This window comes from Saccostrea echinata, unplaced genomic scaffold (genome assembly GCF_033153115.1).
Source record: "Saccostrea echinata isolate AGI-Se365-2 ecotype Australia unplaced genomic scaffold, CSIRO_AGI_Sech_v1 ptg000086l, whole genome shotgun sequence".
Classification (NCBI taxonomy): Eukaryota; Metazoa; Mollusca; class Bivalvia; order Ostreida; family Ostreidae; genus Saccostrea; species Saccostrea echinata.
Window position 1 is genome coordinate 3,180,116 of NW_026889835.1, and position 16,819 is coordinate 3,196,934.

The window sequence follows — 16,819 nt, forward strand, 5'->3', positions numbered from 1 at the left end:
GAAAATTATATGAGTGAAAATCCAGTACACTGAAGATGCCAAAACCCAAAATGCTTGCCTGAGTCATTTGTGTCTATTGTTCTTAAAAAGATTGTTTTCAAAGATTTTCCCCTCCATATTCCCCTGAGAAATGTTGACACCTGTATACATGTAACATTTAAACCTAATTTTAGTCCTTTTCTAACCCCAATGTCCATAATTTAAACAAAATTAAATGTTGACACATAGATACATGCAAAATGAAAACCCTACTTTTAGGCCTTTCCTAACCCCAATTTCTATAATTTGAACAAAATTAAATCCATATGATGTTGTAATGTTTGCATATGACTTTGATTTATGTTAACCTGCTAGTTTTTCACATATACATATTTCGATGCAAAACTTTTAACCCCCTCTGCAGCTCTACGGCAATGAAAAAAATTGAATCTATGCTCATTAAGAAACTCTTGGATAACATTTGTCTTATATGACCAAATAGTTCTTAAAATGAAAGTTTTTAAACGACATTATCCCATTTTTCATACTTATTCATTATCTACCTCCCCTTGAAAAAGGATGCAGCCCTTTATTTTAATAAGCTTTATTCCTTTTAAGCAGAGATACATTGTACAAATGTGGTTTACATTGAACAAATGTTAGAAAAAAATTTAGAAAATGTTGAAAGTTAATGGAGGACAAACAGTCAAACATATAAATGTTGCATTGTTGGATACCAGAGACTTCTTTTTATCAGAATTGTGCAATGTCATTAATTCCCTTTTGGATCAGGTAAGCTAAATTCCATATCCATGTTTAGCTATGAACCTTAATTACTGTTTAACCAGGTGTGTTATATCTCCTTGAGGTAATTACACCATATACAAATGTAATTTTAAGGCAAATCACTTCAATATATTAATACTGTTAATACAGGTACAAAGATCTGAATTCCACTGGCAACTGTCAAAGGCAATCAAGTCTCACTTATAGATGAATCAGTATGTTTTTAAATGTACTTTTAAAGCTTTAATTCAATTGTCACAGCAGATTTGGTTTAACTTCCAAGAAATATTTTCAGCACTGGCTGCCATGGCTCTCTCAGTTGGGCATTCAAGCACTCAAAATGGCTGCATGATTTATTTTTTCTGACGAACACAAGGAATTTTCTTTTATCCTGGTTTTCTTCCTCAGTCCACCATCATGCATGCATCTATATTGAAATTAAATTTAAATGATTGTTTAATCATGCATGTTTAAAAAAAAAAAACTCCAATAAATTCAAAAATAACAATTCTGAGAGTATTGCAAAAATCAAAAAGGCTATATATATAAATTCTGTCAAAAATCAACAAAGTGGAATGAACTGCAAACTTGATCTGTAACTTATCAAGGTACATATGCAGTCACATATACTAAAAATCAGCTAAATACACATGTATCTGCAAGTGTTTAATAGAAAACAAAAAATTCAAGAAAACCAGGTGACGAAGACTGACAGACAGACTGATGGACAGATAAGGGGGAAACCTGTAGTCCCCTCCGTTTCACTGGTAGGGGACTAACATAACAACATATGGTGTACAAATATTTTGGAGACTCTCTGGAACAGTAGTATATTGCTTAATTTTAGAATGAACATCATAAAAATATTGATCTTAGGCCATCATTAAGAATATCTTTGTTTCCCCTAACCCGACCCTAAAATCTCAAGTTGGGTAGGTAGGTAATTATATGGTAAATAATTTTTTTTCAGACAGCAGTTTCGAAAATATTGTCTGAAATTTAATGGAATAATACCTTTATAAATAAGAACAGTACAAAAGAAAGCGATTTGTAAACAAGACTATCATACAAATGCCATTGAAAAGCTTAATTTAAGGTAAATTAAATTCACAGGTATTATTAAATTGAACTTGTAAAATATTTCACGCAAGTGTGAATTATTGAAATCGAATACTTAAGAAGACAAGATCCTCAGATCGCAAAGACCGGACATTCGAGTATTTTTCAAACCTACTATCAGCTTCCAGTGCTTAAAGCAATGTACTTTTTCAGTATTTAATTGAACCAAACCATATCTAAAAATGATTAATATGCCATGCATAATGATTGCTTGTTTGTTTGTTTGTTTGTTGTTTAACATCCCTCTCAAGAATTTTTCACTCATATGGAGACGCCACCACTTGCTTGGAGGGCTGCAAATTTTGTCCTATACTCGGCACTCAGGGCCATTGAGCAGTGAGGGATCTTTTTCATTGGAGCACCAACTGCGACACGGGACCTCGGTTTATACGGTCTCATCTGAAGGACCGGCCTCCATGTCCAGCAGTTGGATTTGAGCCCACAATGTATGTGGAGGCCGGTAAGACTCAACTCCTTAAACCACGACGTTAGAGCAAACGGTCTAATCTTTGCGCCACGTGGGCAACCCATACACAATGTCATAGTCACAAAGTTTAACCCATGAATAAAAGGCATGAAGAAAGGATGTCTGAATTATATTCATTAGGATGCAATATGCAGACATATTTACAACTCCTATGGAACATAGATGAACTGTTTATTAGATAAAAACTCAAATTAAATAAAATGCAGTGAAATTGATTGATGTGTTCACAAGGTAGGCCCCTCATCTGCTCATGAGGCAGGCCTTGCCATGTACTAAGTACCTTTAAGTTAATTTCAAAAGACGGGATTGCAAATACCACCCAAACACTCTTAAATAGTTATGGCATATTTTATTAATGAAATTTTCAAGCGTGTAGGATTCGAATAAGCTAAAGACACAAGGTTGATACGTCACTGTTGTTGTACAACACTGCAAATAAAGTATTCCTATGTGACCACATGTTATGGGCACGATTTTGTTTCCAGCAAAGGCTTGAAAATCACAGTAAAACAATATCGGCTGTTCTGATAAAAACAGATTTTGATGAAATTGTATTTTATAAGAATTGATAATCATTAAAAAAATATCTGAATAATCTTATTAAAAAAACTTGTCAGTGCAATTTAATAGGGTCGGTCGCTTTAGGGGAAACAAAGGTATTGTTTATTTTGGCCTTAGTACATGCAAATTGATGTGTCATAATAGAACATGCTAACTAAATAAATTAAAAGGAAAATCCCACTTTTCAGAGCACAGTTGTAATAAAAGGAAGAAGTGTGGAAAACTAAATGGGACAGACTGACAGTTAGACAGTCAAGGAGTAAACCTATAGTCCCCTCCAGTTTTACCATCAGGGGACTAATAAAATAAGAAGTTTACACAACCTTAAAAGTTAAACATGTTAAAAGACCAAACTTTTTTGGATTGAGCATTTTTGTTTTAAAAAATGATAATTTGGTGATTCAAACAGAATTATAAAGTTGAAAACTAGATTCAAATAAAATTTTAATGAATAATGAGTAGAGAAAATATTTTTTAAACATTAGAAATTTTAATCTTATACCCTTTTTAGCAAATATTTTTCATCACTCGAATCATTCTTGCTATCATGGCAGATTATAGGGGTGGGACAATACACAGATCTTGCGATATGATACATATCTCGATACATATAGCATGATACGATATGTATCTCGTTATTATGATACATTATAAAACTATTAGAAAAACTTACCATTTTTTCTTGACAATAAATCAACAAATTATTCTATATCAAATCATATGTGATTTGAAATTAATATTTGAAGTTCATCAATTTCACTGACTAAATATTTAAAAAAAAAACAATATTACTTGTACATAGCCAAATGTCTATATTAAACAAATTGTTTACAAATAGTTGTGTAGTTCACCAAGAACACTGACTTAAAATTCATTTAAAAAAAAAAAACATCACATGTACATTATTATTAAGTCTGTAACAAAGTTGAGTTTACAAAAAAAAAAAAAAAAGAAAAGAAAATTAATCCACAATTTGTTTCAAAATTTCAAATTCTTGAAATTAGAGAATCCATGCTTTGTTGTGAGCTGTTAGTGCCAGATGGAGAAACATCCTGCAAGGATGCTTAAAAGTTAAAATGTTTTACCCCTTATCTATCATTTATTAGTTCTAAAGCATGTTGTCAATATCAATATCATCTCTTCACTTACAAGCCACCATTTTACATTCTCAATTTTTTGATAGGTAGTTTGTGTATCATTTCGTACTGATATTTTAGTGCAATTTTGTATCATAAACCATATCTTAGCAAAATATATTGGTATGTATCGGTGTATTTGTATTAGTGATGGGAATCGGTAAGAATTTCATAATCGATGATCAGGTTACTGTAACTAACTAATTATCGAATATAATCGGACACTAACAAAGTATCAATTTAGATAATTAAATGGTAAGAATGGGTAAATGAATTAAATGGTAAGAATGGGTAAATGGCTACTTTTCTGCATATGTATATGTTGTTATGGATATCAACTGAGTATTAATTATTGAGTGTGTATCTGTCTTTCTTTAATTTTTCTGCATACACTGTACAGATATAAACTTACGTCCATACCCAGGAACATGCTTTGTTACCCAGGTATTGATACAATTGTCTGTTCGTCTGTGCCATAAGGATACACAAATAAGTTAATAGATAAGTCGTGGCTGGAATATTCCGTCTGAAAACTAATTATGCTTGTAAAAAAAACAAGAGGCCCACGGGCCTTATAGGTCACCTGAGTATCATGTATCAACTTTGCCCTGAGCCCTGCCCTAAAACCAGAACCTTGACCCAGGGGGCATAAAATTCACAATTTTGGAAGAGGCACTCTTACTCATCATAACTATATTTCTTTGTTCATTGGCTTATACCCAGGAGAAAAGGAGAAGATTTTCAAAGAATCATTGCATTTTTTAAAATGTAATCATTAGAGCCCCCCCCCCCCCAAATCAAAACCCCTGACCCAGGGGCCATGAATTTCACAATTTTGGAAAAAGCAACCTTGTGCACCTTTACCATGTACTTAGTTTGTTTAAATAATACCTAGGAGCAGAGAAGAAGATTTTCAAAGAATTAATGTATTTTCACTATATAATCAATAGAGGCCCCCTCCCCCCTCTAACACCAGAACCTCTGACCCAGGAGCCATGAATTTCACAATTTTTTAAAAAGGCATCATTACTTGTCCTACCATGCACTTAGTTTGTTTAAATAATATCCAGGAGCAAATAGAAGATTTTCAAAGAATTAATGCATTTTTCGTTATATAATCAATAGAGCCCCCCCCCCCCCCCCAACACCAGAACCTCTGACCCAGGGGCCATGAATTTCACAATTTTGAAAAAGGCATCATTACTTGTCCTATCATGCACTTAGTTTGTTTAAATAATATCCAGGAGCAAATAGAAGATTTTTAAAGAATTAATGCATTTTCACTATATAATCAATAGAGCCCCCCCCCCAAACACCAGAACCCCTGACCCAGGGGCCATGGATTTCACAATTTTGGAAAAGGCATCAATGCTTGTCATAACCATGCACTTAGTTTGTTTAAATAATACCCAGGAGCAGAGGAGAAGATTTTCAAAGAATTAATGCATTTTCTCTATATACATGTAATCATTAGAGCCCCGCCCTAACACCAGAACCCCTGACCCAGGGGCCATGAAATTCACAATTTTGGAAGAGGCACTCTTGCTCATCATAACTATGTACTTAATTCATCGGCTTAATACCCAGGAGCAGAGGAGAAGATTTTCAAAGAATTAATGCATTTTCACTATATATTCATTAGAGCCCCGCCCTAACACCAGAACCCCTGACCCTGGGGCCATGAAATTCACAATTTTGGAAGAGGCACTCTTGCTCTTCATAACTATGTACTTACTTCATCGGCTTAATACCCAGGAGCAGAGGAGAAGATTTTCAAAGAATTAATGCATTTTCACTATATATTCATTAGAGCCCCGCCCTAACACCAGAACCCCTGACACAGGGGCCATGAAATTCACAATTTTGGAAGAGGCACTCTTGCTCATCATTACTATGTACTTAATTCATCAGCTTGATACCCAGGAGCAAAGGAGAAGATTTTTAAAGAATTAATGCATTTTCACTATATTATCATTAGAGCCCCACCCTAGCACCAGAACCCCTGACCCTGGGGCCATGAATTTCACAATTTTGGTAGAGGGCTTAATGCTTATTACAATCATGCCAACAGTTTCACTGCTTGATGTCCAGGAGTAAAGAAGAAGATTTTTAAAGATTGCATTAATTTTGATGGATTTAGCCCCACCCCTCAGGCCCCAGGGGGGCAGGGGCCATGAATTTCACAATTTTTACTCCCCTTCACCCATAGATGCTATATGCCAAAATTGGTTGAAATTGGTTCAGTGGTTCCAGAGAAGAAGCTAAAAATGTTCAAAAGTTTACGACCGATTGACGACGAACGACAACAGACAAAAACAGATAGCAATAGGTCACCTGAGTGACTCAGGTGACCTAAAAATAATGATAATCCGATTAATCAAAATAAAAATTTTGTAACCGAGCGCTTGGATTATGCCAGCAATCAACAGATTTTCGAGTATAATCAATGATTGGAACGCCACTAATTTGTATATCATCCCACCCCTAGCAGATTAAAATTTGAAGAAAATAATTATTAGATGTAAAGGTTGCAGGGGCTTTTTAATGAAAATATTGTGTATAGGAACTTTTTTAACATATATATATATATATATATATATATATATATATATATATATATATATATATATATATATATATATATATATATATATATATATATATATATATATATTGAGATTATTGATTCTATAAATAATTTTTTAAACATACCTTATTTGAAATTCATAATGATTGAAGAATGCATTTATTCCTAACAATTTTACAGTGTCTGAAAACTTTTAGGATTTTTTATTTATATTCTATAAAACACATATAGAACAAAAGTAAAAATTAAGTGATATGCATCAATATATATCATAAAACACAAGTCAAAAGATTGTCATGATTAATTTTTTTTTTTTTTTGCATTTCAATACTCATTTCAATACTCATCACTACTTTTAATTAAATGAATCTTTAAAGGACTATATTCTGTAGTGGCCAGTATCTGCCCCCAAAATAAAACTTTGATGGAGAAGTCTTTATTTATGTTCTAAACCAGGTGGATATTTGCAGACTTCAAAGCATTAAGTATTTTTATCAACTATGACATCATTAGTTAGATATGACGTCAATAAAATGACGTAAATTCTAAATTGCAATGATTTTGAGAGAAAATAGCGTATTTTACGTCGGTACTTTGATTGGAAATTACCGAGCGCAGGTCTGCTCAGACTAGATCTTTTGATATAATGTGTAGAATGATAATATCAATGAAATATGTGAATATGGTACCTGAGCAGGCTTGCGCTCTATAAATACTATAGTCAAAATTGAACAAACTCTGTGCATTTTGGCCTCTATTTTAAGAATAATGGAAATCCAAATAGTTTGTGACGTCACAGAGACAAGAAAAGCCAACTAATTTTTCCAATTTCATAATATATTGTCTTAATTTGGATTATTTTATACAATATATGCACTTTTTCTCATTTCAAGAGATTTTCAAAATTTGACTATCATGGGGGCAGGAATACGCCCTTGCCGTATATAGTTCTTTACTCTAGACTTTTAAATTTTTGAATGAGAAAGCATTTATGAGATTAGACTCAAAGCAAAGCTAGTGGGCTGACAACAAAATTAGAGGCCCATGTGCCACAACACTCACCTGAGTCACTCTGGCCCTGCGGTTCTACAACTGATTTTTTCCCCAATATACATATATTTTGATCATCTTTTGTGGCCCCCCCTATAGGGGCCATCATTTAATAAGAAATAAATCTACCCTACCAGATGATGCTTCCACATTATTATGTTTCATCATGGCTTTTTTGTTCTTGAAAAGAATTAAGCATTTCAAAGATTTACCAATATAATCCCTATTGTGGCCCCACCCTACCCCCAGGGGCCATGATCTGAACAATTTAAAACCTACACTACCTTTAGAAAGCTTTCACCTTATTTTTGTCTTTTCTAGTCCAGTATTTCTTGAGAAGAAGATATTTAACATGTGTAAAATTATTCCTTTATATTTCAATGTAAAACTTTGATTTCCTATTATGGCCCTACCATACCCCCAGGGGACATGTTTTAAACAGTTTACAATACAATCTACACTACTTCAGGAAGCTTTAACTAAATTTTATCTTTACTAGTCCAGTAGTCTTGAGAAAAAGATTTTTAAAGATTTTTATCCTATATATTATAATATAATGTTTCAATGACCCCATTAGGACTTGGACGATACAATTTTTTCTATATCAATATGTATCACGATATTTAAGCCAATACGATATATATCACGATATGTTTAATTGGTTATAAAATCTCTTTTTTGTATTGAAGTAAACAAAAAAAATCACAAATAAGAATAATTTATTCAGAGAAGTTGTACATCTGTTGTAAACCAAAATTATTTTACACAATTGGTGTTAATTGTTATGTATTTCATATTAATATTTAGCATATTCATTTTATATATAAAACCCAAAAGGGTCGCCCGCGTGGCGCAGTGGTTAGAGCATCTGCTCTAGAGTCGCGAAGTAAGGAGTTGATCCTCACGTCGCGGGTTCGAATCCCACTGTGGGACGTGGTGACCGGTCCTTTGGATGAGACCGTATAAACCAAGGTCCCGTGTCGCAGTAGGTGCTGGCACGAAAAAGATCCCTCACTGCTCAGTGGCCTTAAGTGCCGAGTATAGGACAAAATTTGTAGCTCTCCACCTGCAAGTGGTGGCGTCTCCATATGAGTAAAAAATTCTCGAGAGGGACGTTAAACAACATACAAACAAAAATAAAACCCAAAATGTTAAGAAAAGAAAGAAAAACATGTAAGAATTTTTTTTGCGACATTTGATATTTCTTCATATGTATTGATATTTCAATATTTCTTCATATGTACTGATATGCACATCGTCCTCACACAGAATTGATATTATCGATATGTCAATATATAGTCCCAGCCCTAGACCCCACCCTATTTTTGCATTTCTTGATTATCTACCCTTGGAAGGAAAGTTGGCTCTTCATTATAACAATTTACAATCCCAATTACCCAGGAATGCTTTGTAACAACTTTGCTTAACATTGGCACAGTGGTTCTTGAGAAGAAGTTGAAAATGTGAAAAGTTTACAGATGGACGGACAGATGCTGGACAATGTGTGATCAGAATAGCTCACTTGAGCTTTCAGCTCAGATGAGCTAAAAACTGGAAAAGGGGGAGGGGGGGGGGGTGTTAAGACATACATGCACCTTGTCCATTAGCTTTCATGAAAATTGAAATTATATGTATAAAGTTAAAAAAAATCAATGTGGGAAGCTACATGTAAAAATTAGTTAAAATTAAATGGTAGTAATCAAAATTGCTAGGTCATTAACAATCAAGATAAATGTTTAATTCACTTACCAATAATGAGATCCAAGTTCAAAGCCATATTTCCATTGGTTGATTCTTAATTGTCATCAAAAGTCTTAACTCACACGTCTTCCTTCAATTTTTGAGAATCATGATTTTTGTTCATTTTGTCAGTTCAACAGTATTTTCCTGAACTTTGAGGAAGTCTGAAGAAAGTTCTGAGGATTACACTCTACTATTCTTTTTTTTTTCACACTCCCATGGACTTTATTCTGATGTGTCATATTTGGTTTCTCACAGTCCTTAAATCTTTCTATTGTGGTTACATGCTTCCTTTAAACTTGGTTGATTATCATGTGTTCAATGATCCACCACAAGCTGTAGAACAGAGGTCCTTCTGCTTAAAGGGTTGTTGATAAGAAATGTTCATAACTGAAAAGACAAATTGATTCCCATCTATTAGAATGTTGCAGACCTTTAATGAAATATGAAGATTACAAACAGTATTTAAGCTCAAAGGTGCAGTGAAACATTACTAATTGTGAGTATAGCAAACATAGATCTCTAAAACATCAGAGGTGGGAACAAAAGTCATGGAGGAATAAGCATCCCCTGTCAACTAGTTACACCTGCTGCGAGCTCCTTGTCATAATAGGGTGAATGGATAAATCTGTAGACAATTCAGTATGAAAATAATGGCCTAATAATTTATGTATGAAAAACATCAGTAAACATTTGACTTATCTGTAGACTGTATTTGTTAACAAAGTCATTGTATCGATTACAGAATTTGCAAAATGTTGGCTAAACCTGTATCATCAAATTATTTACCAATAGCTTGCCTCATTTTAGTAATTATTTGTACATAGTACACATGTTCTTGCCCTTTGAATCAAATGGGAAACAAACTCCATATGCAGGTGATAATGCTACATAAGTAAGGGAAGTTAATAATAGAAAAATTAAAGGTGTTGTATTTATCAGAAAATTTAGTTGTTACTTTGCCATTAATGTCTTTATCTAGTAAAATATCCAAATATGAAACAGATGTATCAGCCTCTGTGGTGTCTTTAATTTTGAGGTCAAAGGGATATACATGTGAATGAAAAAAGTTAAATATAATGAACAGTGGTCAATCTCAAAAAATCTATAAACATGATGAACAATACAAATCTGTGAGGAGCTTGGGATAAAACATGGACCCCCTGGAAATCATAGAGGTGGGATCAGGTGACTAGGAGGAGTAAGCATCCTCTGTTGACCGGTCACACCTGAACATATTAATGTAGGAATAAAAATGAATAATTACTGTCAATTGATAAAGCGTCATCAATATATCTAATCATGTACCTGTAGTATGTATAGGACAGAAAATACAAAACATAATTATTTATAAAACAGTGTATTTTTAACTTAAGCTCATAATATTAAAAAAAACCTACATTTCAAAAAAATTGAGGAGGACTAGTGGCTTTCATTTGTTTCACTGTACTTAATCATGTACCTGAGCACCAACATATGGCATGTGGCTTAGTTGTGCTATTACGCATGCATCAAAATTTTTTATAATTAAAGCTTTGCTTAGTGTTCATACGAAGTCAATGCAAAGAAATTTGATGCACAGTAAATTAATTTGAATTAACTAATTCACATTAAATTCTCCGTGTGAATGCAGTTTAATTTAAAGCAGCAGTAACTTACTATGAATTAAGCCCTCCTTGTGAAGAGGACATTAAATGTACATATCTCATACGGTACATCATCATCAATGTTTCACAACCAGTTAATTACATGTATTAATACATATTCTTCTCAGCTGTCAAAATCACATTTCCATAATTAAAATGAAAGTGAATGTTAAGTTGAATACCGATCCCGATTAGAATCAAGACAATTAAAGGACTGTTACACTAAATCAAAATGTTTCTGGTCCAGCTAGGATAAATAAATTGAACACTTTATTTGCATGTGTTTTCTCACTCAAGTAAACAATGTGCAGAGATTTCTGTTCATCAATACTTTAATGTCTTTGAATATTTTTTTTAGGGTGTAAATATGCCATGTACCCTATTTTGAACATGTTGAAATTCAAGAAAATGAAATAGATCTGATTAGCTCATTATTATACCTAGAGTTATACAATATGATTTTCTCATTCAATTGTTAAGAATGCTTGCATTAACTAAAATTCAGTAACAGACTGCTAGGATTTCAATTTATTAAATGTTAGATCCCAGGGCGAATTAGTCTCTATCTCCATAAAAATACCATAAAATCAGAGCTCTTTGGTGTGCAGTATAATATACTAGAGTTTTATTAATTTGTATGTGAAAACTGAGATTAAAATAATCATGGGGAGTAAAATATTGGGGGGGGGGGGGGGGTACAATCTTTCAGATTTCTTCTAATTCCATCAAAAAAAATATAATTATATAAAGAAAGCTTAATTTACGCAATCTAAGAATACACAGATGATAACATTTCTTGCTCATTTGAAATTATATATTAATATATTTGTGGCACACAGACTTGTTCACTATCAACAACATGTTTACCTTTTAAATTAAATTTTAATAATCTGATTAAGTGGTAACAGGTACTCTTTATTAACAAACTTCTCAGTACATAATTGATCACTCAGGCTTACAGGGTCTGCCAGTCAATCGATATCAAATATTAACAGAGTCCCTCTGAAAGATTATGAGGCCCCTTATATTTTTTCTTGTATTGTCTTGTCTTTTATTGTCTTATTTAGTATTTTTAATACACTTATAAATAACTTGTTCCTTAATACTACATAATGATTTAACTTGAGTTTGGTCTGAATTTACTGTGCCTTTCCAGTCACTGCACTTAAAAATACTAAATGCATCTGCTGTACATTTTTACTCACATTAAGGTGTTGGTTATATAGAAGCACAAATTTTCATGTGGATAAAATTTCGTTGATTTGTTATCTGTGAAGGTATTGTGGGCATTAAATTTCATTGTTACGAATGTAACCTACTCATTATATTGTTATGTAAAATTTCATGTGGGATTTAATTTCGTTGATAATTGTTAACAACAAACAACTGACAAATTCAAGGAATATTTTTGTTTTTACATTACACATTGTATATATATATATATATATATATAGCTTCTCTGGCCTTTCTATTGATAACGTAAATAAATGAGCAGAGTCATCTAGTGTGATTACATTTTTTATTACTTTGAGGGGAAAATTCATAAAACCTGTTGAACTTTTAATTTTTTTTAAATTTTAGTTGCCCCTATAGTTAATCCCAGGAATATGGCCTCAGACCAGTGAGTTTTCATAAAGAATTAATAGATCCAGTTTTACATAATGCCAATATTAGCCTCTGAATCAGTAATTTATGCATGACTAATTCCATTGTCCAAAAAAAAAAAAATGAACAAACAAACAAACAAACAAAAATGAGTTTTCCCTGCATTTTCCAGTGCCTCATGTTAGAGTGGGTGGGAGTTAGAAAATTTGCAAGATTTCAAACAGCTACAAATCTCTGTTATTTATATCTCTATGACACCCTTGATGACAGAAAAATTTTGAAGGATTTATAAATATTGTAAATGTTCAATCATAATTCCATATAACATAATTACTTGTATTCTCTGCAGTTGGAAAATCTTCTCTCTTTTTTAAAATCCCTGAATGGAAGTAAATCTCTTCAATTTGAATTTCTGTGGTTGCATTATACCCCAATAAAAACATGTATATTGTATAGTGTGTACCCTTCCTTCTTTGTCTTTTTTACGTTTTGCTGAAAATAAGTGTGCACACAATAAAAGAGAATTTACAGTAGTATGTATTTGCTTAATATATTAATAGTTCATTACATGGTATGCCCCGACGACAACAATGGCCAATGGTATAGTATTAATTATCTGTCCTGTTTATTATGTAAAATACTAATTGTGAAAATTATCGGTATGATAGTCAGTTGCAAACATTTTTTTTCCCCTATTTAAATAAATTTATTTTACTTTTTATCTGCACTATTATTGGACTATTATTGGTGAAGATCTTTGTCTTTTAAACTGAACCTTTAATTTTTTTTTTTACTATCACAATTAACTGATATAACATACAGACTTAATTTTAAATTTATTGATCCTCCCAAATATTTGCCCATCTTGGTTCAACAGACTGTCGTTAAGGTAAAACACTGATTCACGACTGTAGTATGAAACAATACAGGAAAAGGTATACAGATCATGCTGATAAACAAACACATCATCATGAACTCAGATCATTAGAACTTCAGGTAGTGTTTGTTTTTTTTTCCTGACATGTGACTTTTCAGTATTAAATGAGTTAATATTATATAATTGCATTCATACCATGAACTTCTCCCTGCTGTGTTCTGAGTAGCCATGAACATTGATAATTTCTGATCCGAAATCAATGTTTCTACATGTTCTACATGTGTTCTACCTGAAATGTATTATAATATCAGTTTTAAAACATGAATTCCATGATAAATAAATAGGAAAATATATTCTTTAATTACTGTAACTTAGTAGAAGCTGCATATTATTCAAGAATCATCACAGCTACATTTACATATTTTCTCAAAATTGTCCCAATGCAAAAATGAGTGCATGTCAATAAAACTGACAAGTATCCAGTCTTTAAATTCTCATACTACATTAGAATTAGGGCATGTCACTGAATAAATGCACAGCATGCCTTTGACATTAATTTCAACTTATACAGCTGCACTATACCCTCAGTTTGCCAGGGCTAGAAGACCACGTTGGTGCAGGGACCTATACACGCTTAACAATTATATCACTAGGCCTTACGTCCCTGGGAGAACTTCAGAAGCAAAACATCTTAACCCCCCCCCCTCCTCTTCCTCATTTAAACGTGCAGGAATTATTTCTAATATTACGCCTCAGTTGTATATGTGGGGTTTTTTTTAGTTGACAGCTTATTATGTACACAATATTAACAATGATTTAGTAGCCCACGTACCTATATATAACCCAGACTGAACGTTTCCCAGGCCCATAACACATGGCGTGACCGACTCTACTTTCGTTTTTAAAATGAAACCTTCGAACTTGACATGACACATAAGATGCGAAACATAAGAAAACATTTAAAAATTTCAGACAGCATATTGTACTACATAATGCAAAAGATCAACGTTGATTCAATAAAATTGAAATATGCTATTAGATACACATGCACGCAGAAAAAGTTTTCTCCGCGAGCTAGTACAACATATGCTAATACGGAATGTGTTTACCTTCACATACAGAGACAGAGATATACACTGTAGAAAAGATTTCTTTAATATGTTTTTACTACATTAAACTTTTAGCATATTGGTTTTAACCATTTATACTGCAACGATGCACATTGTAACTATACAGCCTATACCATAGGAAAATTCTTGAGTAGACAATGCCGTTATGTCATAATATGGACCCATCTTTACCCATTAATTCATAAGCTATATATATTTAATACATTAAATTTTATTTATTTACAGATTTTTACTTACCTTTTACAAAGTTTACTTCGTCCCCATGTACATGAACTAAGTGTGAAACAAGTACTGTATTATGATGTCATTTACGACGTCATTTGATGAAACGAGCATGCGCACTCGCAATGTGTGTAAGTCTCGCCGAGAAGAAAAAACGATGGATCGGTGATCATCTTATACACACTCATTACACAGATCTCATGAATCCGGTCAAATTAACACATCATGTTTTTGAAATCGGATGCATCCTAGGACAGTTTCTAGTTGATTTATGACAAAATCCAACTGAACACCACCATTTCGTGTTCATTTGGATTTTTGCGTGTTCATTTAAACGTGTGCCGTCTAAAGCACGTGTTCAATTGACAGGGTTTACAAACACACACACACACACACACACACACACACACACACACACACACACATATATATATATATATATATATATATATATATTTATATATATATATATATATATATATATATATATATATATTTATATATATATATAAGAATTCGGGGATTACATTTACCTTTAAATGAAGGTCAACTAAAGTGAAGATTCTTACCACAAAAAATATGTCCACAATTGGTTTCTATTCCATAATGTGTATTGCCTAAACATACAGGACAGTCAATTTCTCCTGGATTGCTACGGACCCTAGCAGAGGCTTGTAAATGTTCTCGAGTGGATCGAACATTTTCCTCACTGTCTGGATGAATATTCTGAACATTGTCACTGTAAATACATGTAATAGCAAATTTATGAAAATTTCCTTTCAAAATTAACTTTTTACAATTATATGTATCATTTGATTTTGATGTGGTAACAAAACACCTATTAAATATATAAAATATTGAAAACTCTTTTAACATTCTACCTTTATAAAATATTGAATTAACTGAATAAATGTATGATTTTCAATTGGCAAAATAAGATGCCGTAAAAAATCTATACAATGAATTTAAATATTTCCAGTCAAAGTTTTAGATATGTTTGAAGCACATCATGCCTTTTAATGCCCAAATTCAATGTATTCAAAAAAAAAACTTGTAGGGGTTTGATTAAATCTTACTAATTTCTGTTTATGATGTACACAACCATTGGTGCAAGAATCCCTAAAAAGGCACCAATTCCATATAACACTTCATCTCCAACTCCTTCAATTAAATGTGTACTTCTCAGGTATGACATATTTTATCCGTTGTTTGTTACAAATGTGAAGATTGAGTAGCCGAAGAATGCTAAAAGTAAAAGAACACTGTCACTGTCATTCACCACGACATATTTGCCAACCTTTTTTATTGTTTTATAGATCTTATTTTAATGTCTGAGTCATTTAATAGTTCTACGTGTCTAGAAGTCTGTACATTGAGTGAGATACATATTATTGCATCAGAGAATTACAGAATAAGAAGTGTAAGCAATGTAAACTTTACCTAAGGCTAATCGCAATTTGGAACCTTAAATATGTGGGTGATTTTTCCACTTCTTAATCCTCTGTTTTAAATATAAACATAATTGATTCAATATGCAAACATCGATGTGTTGACAATCAATATCGAAAGCGAAAGTAGAGGATTCGTCTAAATAAAGAAAAATGTTGCAAGTAAAACAACATAGTTTTATTTTTAAAAAAGGTTCATAAATAATCAACTTATCTTACTTTGGATGATTAAATTTTTTTTTAATATATTTTTTGCATTAAAATGTATGATTTATGGTCTTTCCGATAATTTTATTTAATTGATTTAGAATAAGATATTTATGAGCAACATGTTTTTTTTTCTCCATTTTTGAGTCCTTTTAATCTTAATATTTATTTTAAAAAAAAAAAACATTAAAAAAAAATTATGATAGAAGAGTGTCTCTGGAATAACAAAACACTATATA

At 32.3% G+C, this 16,819-nt stretch overlaps 1 protein-coding gene and 1 long non-coding RNA gene across 4 annotated transcripts in view; both read right to left on the reverse strand.

The window, feature by feature from the left end:
• Window positions 1–16,459, reverse strand: part of LOC133177100 (E3 ubiquitin-protein ligase RNF170-like) — a 57,407-nt gene extending 40,948 nt beyond the window's left edge. For both annotated transcript variants that reach the window (XR_009719603.1, XM_061312193.1), the window contains exons 1-3: window positions 16,366–16,459; window positions 16,002–16,170; window positions 15,495–15,664 (exon numbers count right to left, since the gene is read on the reverse strand). Coding sequence is in view for 1 of the 2 variants with exons in the window: in XM_061312193.1 (XP_061168177.1) it covers window positions 15,495–15,664; window positions 16,002–16,120 (289 nt within the window). In the remaining variant the exon portion in view is untranslated. The remainder of the gene's footprint in view (window positions 1–15,494; window positions 15,665–16,001; window positions 16,171–16,365) is intronic.
• On the reverse strand, window positions 568–14,260 carry LOC133177104 (uncharacterized). 2 transcript variants are annotated; one of them, XR_009719604.1, is made up of 3 exons: window positions 13,769–14,260; window positions 9,455–9,835; window positions 568–1,192 (listed from the first exon to the last, which is right to left on the reverse strand). It is a non-coding gene; the product is annotated as an uncharacterized LOC133177104 (long non-coding RNA). The 2 variants fall into 2 exon arrangements; XR_009719605.1 differs by lacking the exon at window positions 13,769–14,260 and adding an exon at window positions 11,105–11,182.
• Window positions 16,460–16,819: the final 360 nt, after the last annotated feature.